The sequence below is a fragment of the Squalius cephalus genome (genome assembly GCF_949319135.1).
Source record: "Squalius cephalus genome assembly, chromosome: 7".
Taxonomy (NCBI): Eukaryota; Metazoa; Chordata; class Actinopteri; order Cypriniformes; family Leuciscidae; genus Squalius; species Squalius cephalus.
In genome coordinates this window covers 4,551,135-4,558,520 of record NC_137128.1, presented here as the reverse complement: position 1 = coordinate 4,558,520, position 7,386 = coordinate 4,551,135, and the positions used below count along the sequence as shown (strand labels likewise).

Here is a 7,386-nt window from a genome sequence, read left to right as displayed (position 1 = left end):
TGATGACTTGTGATTAATCAGTATCTAAGAGCAGCATCTATGAAATATGGGTTGTGTTTTAAGCACTTGAATTGTCACCTGTGATGCATGCGAAATTAAGAAACGCGAATGTAAACTGTGTATTGAGTCGCGTTTCAAACTCATTGATCAATATGCTTGCGTAGGAGTCAGTGAAATGTGCGCTGGTTTCTCTCCGCGTTCTGCGCTGGTGTGCGAGTCTCATCAACAATAAACGCAAGCTCTTATCAGCCCTATCCACCGCATTCACATTGTTATTAATAGTGGATACTTTCATGCGCTTCCATGTCCAAGTGTCTGCTATCAGACCCGCTGAAGTGCAGTTTCTGTTCATGTGTGCTATGCGTGTTAACCCTATATAGCCTACCCTACATACAGTTAGGGTGATATTACATGACTTAAAATGTGATATTATCCGCACACCTCTTGCGTTTCGTTTGGTCACACCACAAGGTGTCACTGTGGCCTCAAAGCTTCAGCACTGCCACTCTGAGCTCGATTGCTGACGTCTGAGGTAAAACACGCCCCCTCATTAGCATACATACATTTATAAATGTAGAAATAAAATAAAAAATAAATGTGAAAAAATACAATTATACATAAATAAGGAAATAAAAGTATAAATACTAATTTATTTTTCCTTTTTTACATTTCTTTGTATATTTATTTATTTATTTATTTATTTTTGCTTTTTTACATTTCTTCGTATATTTATTTATGTATTTATTTATTTATAATCAAGTCAGCTTTGGCATTCCATATTTAAGAGGTTTTAAACAGGATTTAGAGATATATGTGGTATAATATCCCGCTCCAGTGCAGTAGGTGTCGGTGTGTGTTCAGCTGTTCCAAACCCTCCTGTAAAACACACGAAGAAGAGGAAAACGAAAGTAACAGTATCTGGGCCTCGTTTATCACCGTTGCGTCGCACAGAATATACTGTCTATGCACAGAACAGGCCCTGAGAGAGGCGGACGACACTTCCGACGCATAAGTTGTGATTTATAAAAACAAACTTGACGGAAAATGTGCGCTCCTCCACGCAAACTGTGACCCGTGTGTACGGACGTTTTGGAGACGGAGCAGTTTGGCGAACCGATGGTGAGCTGGAGTTAAATGTCGTTTTGGTCGCTTTTAGACAGAACATTTTAAGAAAATTATACATATACATAAAGATAATACAATTATAATTTCACTCACCAAGCCTATCACATGAAGCAAACATCCATCCAGTCCTACATGTCCGCGGCAGCGAGCGCGCTGGGCCGTTCAGTGAAGCTGCCGCATAGGCCTATATCTAACGGCAGATGAAGGAGAACCGCTAATCTTCATTATGGGTCATAATCATAGATACAGTGCATGTTCTCAATAACAGTTTAAATAAATAAAATAATGATTTAAACTATGTTTTACTTCTGATATAAACATTTAGATTAACTATGCCATTCTCATTAATGGAGTTAAACAAATTACATTACATCATTACTGAGAAGTTAGGCTACAGCATATTTTATATTCAATAAATATAAATATTTATAGTGGATGCGATGCTTTTGAACACTTTTCCTGTGGCATGTTGTGTTTGAATGTTTTAACTACAGAGAGAATTGCTTATCATGATAACAGCAGATTGTCTGAGAAAATATTTTCGTGCAAATAATGCACAACAGGGGCTATCTGTTTCTGTTTCAAAAATATAAATAAATTATAAATATTTGACCAGTGAAAAGATTGAGAACAACTTTATCTGAAATGTATTTTACACTATTTGATTCACTTATTCAAAAACAAGGCAAGGATAGGCTACTAAATGATTTTTTAGCAATGTAATGTGACGCGCACATCCGTATTTCATATTTTCCTAATGTCTTGTAGGCTACAGTTAAATATGGCATCACGTGGATGAATAATCATATGCAAATGATATGCAAATGTGGATATACATAGTAAAACTAGCCATTGTAAGCTTAATATTCCGCTGACTGGGATTTATAAAAGGAATCTTGCGCAGGTTCTGGCGGACGAACGGTTTTATAAGTCTGAATATTTTTTGCCGTAGGCCATTTTTGCCTTTCGGGCGCACGTACACTTTTAGTAAGGATTCGCACAGTTTTATAAATGAGACCCCTGATACCCAAACCTGTTGCTAACTGGTTTTGATCTGATCTATCATCCAGAACACATTTCCACAGATGTCAGTTTAGCACAATGCCTCCAAATCTAATAACACTCGCGGCCATTTATGAGTTTAATCCACAATCCATCGAGTCGATAGTCTGGCGATATAATTTATTTGATGTTGGTGTTCTGTGGAGTGGGTAAAACTGTTTTTAATGGCAGGCTAGCAGAGACCGTTGACTCGCGCTAGCCTAGCACCGGCGAACTATGCAACTGGAAGGACTGGGTGAAAAATGTTGAAAACTGTCTCAACTGATAAATAACACACAGGCTAACTTGGAAATGAGGTCCGATGTCCAAAATCCTGAACCACCCCTTTAATACATTCTCCATTACAGTCATTTGTAATTATGAGGAACTTCATATTGTATATTAAGCGAGATTTAAATGTGAAGTTACAGAAGGCTGTTCTCCTGCTACTCCAAACAGACGAAGAATCTGCCAGAAATTACAAACACAAAAAGTTTTAGTAAGAAAGATTTATTGAAAACAAATATGTTTTTCAAAGTTTTCTCCCATTTCCTCTTCAGTTTTAGGCTGTTGTTTTTGTGAAATCGAAAGTATTTTTGAAGCAGACATTTACAGTAGACACTGACAGATGAAGCCTTACGTCAATGAACAACAATCTGCTGTTATTAAACTGAATATTTCATTATGGTTAGTAGTTATACAGTATGTCTATTATAATTCTGCTTACTTTTACTCAATCAGTTATTTTAGGATCATTGGAAAGTAATGAAATCAACCATCATTGTGAACTTGAAGTAATGATTAAATGACAAACGATTCAACAATTAATAAAGACAACACAATTTAAACACAATTTCTGTCCCCCAATGAATTCATATTTAGAGTCAGTTAAACTCATTAAACAATCAGAAATGATTAAGACCATTCGGTTATTTTACATGGCAATATATTTGTCTGTAACTCACTTTATTTTATAGATAGTTTTTGCTGTTGCTGTTGTTGATGATAACTCAGCATTCTTCATTATTGTCTTAAATAAGATGTTCTTCATCTGTGTAAAATGGTGTCATTTCCAGGTGATGCTGAAGGATTGAGTGTTTTCAGAAAGCAGTGCTGATCAGTTTTCAGTGTCAGTTTAGCTGCAGAATGTCAGAGGAAAGAGGAAAGGACTCTCTCTCTCAGATGAGTCTCTCAGAGAAACACAGGTAAGACTGCGTCTGTTTTCATCAGTTTATACTCGACTGGACTTTGTGTTTCCCTGTCAATAACACAACTTTAAGCATTGTTTTATATTTGCACAACTTCAGTTTTTAACTTCTTAAATTAACTCTGACATTGTCTATAAAGCCCTGTTTGCTCTATAGAAAATATCACAGTTAATAATTTAATAACCTTCTAGATGCTGAATTAATCCAAATTAATGATTTCAGTTTTTAGATCATAAAATTATTGACAGACATTAGGAAACAACTATTCACTTAATTTAATTCAAGTATGCTAACAAAACTGTGTCACACAGACATTTCTGCTCTCTATTTCTGTCAATAATCAAAAACTTGACTTGTACTCTTAAATTAGAGTCAAGTACTTTTTAACATGTTTAATATCTCTAATGTATATTAAAGAAATTGTTAAACCAATATATGAATGAAATAAAACGATCATTAACTATAAAACAGTAAATTGTGTGAGTGTGTGTATTTCTGTGGAGGATTAGATAAAGACACAGATGTGTTTCACACACAGTTGATCCTCCTTTACTAAAGTGTTTTCTCTCTGTTCTTTGTGTCATCAGTGTAAGATCAGGCTCACATGTGTCCAGCTCTGTGTCTCTGAAGAGTGATCGGTCTAAAGGTGGAGAATTACCAAACTTCAGTGAGAAAACACCATCATCTAATAAAAGGTATTTTGTGTGTTTACATTACATTATATTGTTGTATTATTTATCCACAGTGGTGTATGTGAATGAACTTGACTGAATAAAACAGTAAGTCTCAATAAAACTCTATTCCTGGGAACCTTATGAAACTCATTCAGTAACACAATTACACAGGCAGCCACAATGAGACACAAATTCACTATGGAAAATAGATCATGAAACTAAACATGTATATATTTATCCATCAAACCGTAGTAATAAATGGACAAATGCACAGCTGTACTGCATGTAATTATTATTTACAACATTAAACCTTTTCAAATGAGACTAAAGTTTCTCCTGTAGTAAAGTGTTTTCTCTCTGTTCTTTGTGTCATCAGTGTAAGATCAGGCTCACATGTGTCCAGCTCTGTGTCTCTGAAGAGTGATCGGTCTAAAGGTGATCCACCAAACTTCAGTGAGAAAACACCATCATCTAATAAAAGGTATTTCATGAGTTTCTAATTTTTTGCATCATTGAATCATTTATCATCATATTTATCATTGAATACTCTGATAAATATTTGATCTTATAAATATTTATCAGAGTATTCACAGCTAATGTGTTTTCTCTTTCTGTAATATTTTGCCCGGAAAATCAGTATTTATTTGATTTATTTGATTACAGGCTTCGATATGAGACATTAGACTCAGACGTTCAGACTCACAGGAACCACGAGAATTTCAAAGACAATCTTCTAGGAATCTTCCAGGTAGGAAAACACATTTTTATAAATGTTTAATTTTTACAACAAACAAATATGTTATTAAAATAAATTTAATGTAATTCCTCTAGATCACTATTTTTCCTTTGAAGCACTTATATATTTTTTATTTTTGTTTATTTGTTAAAAATAACAGCTGGGTAACATGTTAGTCTTTTAACTTGATTTTTTAAATATATATATATAGTACCAGTCAAAAGTTTGGAAACGCTACTATTTTTAATGTTTTTGAAAGAAGTCTCTTATGCTCATCAAGTTAAAAAAAACAAAAAACAAACAGTAATATTATGAAATATTATTACAATTTAAAATAATGTTTCTCTTTTTTAATATACTTTAAAATGTAATTTATTTTTGTGATGCAAAGCTGAATTTTCATCAGCAAGTACTCCAGTCTCTGGTGTCTTATGATCCTTCAGAAATCATTCTAATATGCTGATTTATGATCAATGTTGGAAACAGTTGTGCTGCTTAATATTTTTTTTATAACCTGAGATACTTTTTTCAGGATTATTTGATGAATAAAAAGTTAAAGGTGCTGTAAGTGATGCAACGCGTTTTTTAGGCCAAAACATTTTTTGTCACATACAGCAAACATCTCCTCACTATCCGCTAGCTGCCTGTTCCCTGAACACACTGTAAAAAAACGCGGTCTCTGTAGACACCACAGGCTCAACAAACGGCAACAAAAACAAACTGGGCTCACCCGCACCACGAAACATAATAAACAGTGTTCCAGCCAATAACCGACAAGAAGTATTGGAGGGTGGGGTTTGGGGGGTTAGTGCACGTGCACATGAAGGGGGTGTGGAGGAGAGAGAACAGAGAAGCATGAAGAGTGAAGTTTGAATTATGGCCGACACACGACCAAAGAGACGACGTTCCGATGAACAAATTGCAAAGAAGAGGGACAAGGATAAGGAATGCACGAAGTCCCGAATTTAAATCGGAAAAACCTTTAAAAGGTGGGAGAACTCCGCCGGCAGAAGGGCTTCCAATCCGACATAGTTGCTCTGTTTTTGCAGAACAGGTAAATCCATTTTTCTTTCTAAACTGACGTTCATGTTCGCCAAACCAACACAAGGATGTAATTAGCTAGATCTATGCAGTCAGCGTTAACTTTGGTGAATACAACATATAGGCTATGTTTCTAGCAGCGATCAATCTCTATTGTAAAATGATCAAGCAAATTCACAGTAGGGCGACAATTTGTGTGAATGATTGTTTTCATCCACTGTTTGTTATGAATTTGAATGTTCATTTATAGGCTATTGACAACTTTGACTAAATTTGTTTACGCCGCCGCCGTTGTTTATGCTCACTGGGAAACGCGAACGTTACCATGCTATTATTGAGTCCTTGTATGGGAGCTATTTATAACCTCAGGTGGTGAGATGATTTTAAGATAATGTTTCTCTTTTTCTGCATTCTGTTCTGCAATATATAAAAGCATTTATCTAACTGTGCGACATTACTCACTGAATGAAGTATCAGTAAATCTTAACTTTGTTTGTAGTGACTATTTGGACTTTCCTTTATGTCGGAGGGGAGGGGAGGAGGGAGGAGACGGGATGAGGAGGAGGGAGGGTCTAGCTAGCCTCCGTTTTGTTTGACAACAATTCGAATGTCAACAAGAAGTAACGTCTCCCGGGATCGCTTACAGCACCTTTAAAAAGAACTGTATTTATTTAGAATAGAAATCTTTTGTAACAATATACACTACCGTTCAAAAGTTTGGGAACAATAACTTTTTTTTTTTTAAAGAAATTAGTACTTTAATTCAACAAGGATGCGTTTAATTGATAAAAGGTGATGGTAACGATTTATATTGTTAGAAATGTTTTTATTTTGAATAAATGCTGTTTTTATGAATAAATGCTGTTAACGTTTTACTCATCAATGAATCCTGAAAAAAGTATTCCAAAAAAATATATTAAGCAGCACAACTGTTTCCATCATTGATAATAACTGAGTATCAAATCATCATATTAGAATGATTTCTGAAGGATCATAAGACACCAAAGACTGGAGTACTTGCTGATGAAAATTCAGCTTTGCATCACAAAAATAAATTACATTTTAAAATATATTAAAAAAGAGAACCATTATTTTAAATTGTAATAATATTTCATAATATTACCTTTTTTTTTTTCTTTTTTTTTTTTTTTTTTATAACTGCAGGCTTGATGAGCATAAGAGACTTCTTTCAAAAACATTAAAAATAGTAATGTTTCCAAACTTTTGACTGGTACTGTATATATATATATATTATATAGATATTATACTAAATGTAGATGTAAATTTGGTTTAAATTGTGTCTTTTCTCTTACTTTTGTTTGTAGCATCTTGAGAGCAAAATAATCACATTTCTGAAGAATGAACTGGAGAAATTTAAGAAAATATTACAAAATGAGAAAACACAACACTTAGTGAAGGACTTTATTGAGAATAGATCCAGTATCAAAGAATCAGCTCTTGATCTCACACTACATTACCTGAGAGAGATGAAGCAAGATGAAGCTGCTGATGCTCTAGAAGGTTAGAGACTCATGATCATCTGTCTGATTGTCTCTTATAA

The 7,386-nt window shown here is 34.3% G+C and overlaps 1 protein-coding gene across 2 annotated transcripts in view; it reads left to right on the top strand.

Annotated features, from left to right (window-relative positions):
* Positions 1 to 816: 816 nt before the first annotated feature.
* The window catches only part of LOC307161627 (NACHT, LRR and PYD domains-containing protein 3-like), a 177,691-nt gene continuing 171,121 nt past the window's right edge, over positions 817 to 7,386 (top strand). The window contains exons 1-6 of one of the 2 annotated variants that reach the window (XM_079876483.1): positions 817 to 1,119; positions 3,243 to 3,371; positions 3,962 to 4,069; positions 4,425 to 4,529; positions 4,712 to 4,796; positions 7,151 to 7,346. In XM_079876483.1, the coding sequence (XP_079732609.1) occupies positions 3,313 to 3,371; positions 3,962 to 4,069; positions 4,425 to 4,529; positions 4,712 to 4,796; positions 7,151 to 7,346 (553 nt within the window). In that variant the 5' untranslated portion in view covers positions 817 to 1,119; positions 3,243 to 3,312. The remainder of the gene's footprint in view (positions 1,120 to 3,242; positions 3,372 to 3,961; positions 4,070 to 4,424; positions 4,530 to 4,711; positions 4,797 to 7,150; positions 7,347 to 7,386) is intronic. The other variant, XM_079876484.1, reaches the window with a different exon arrangement.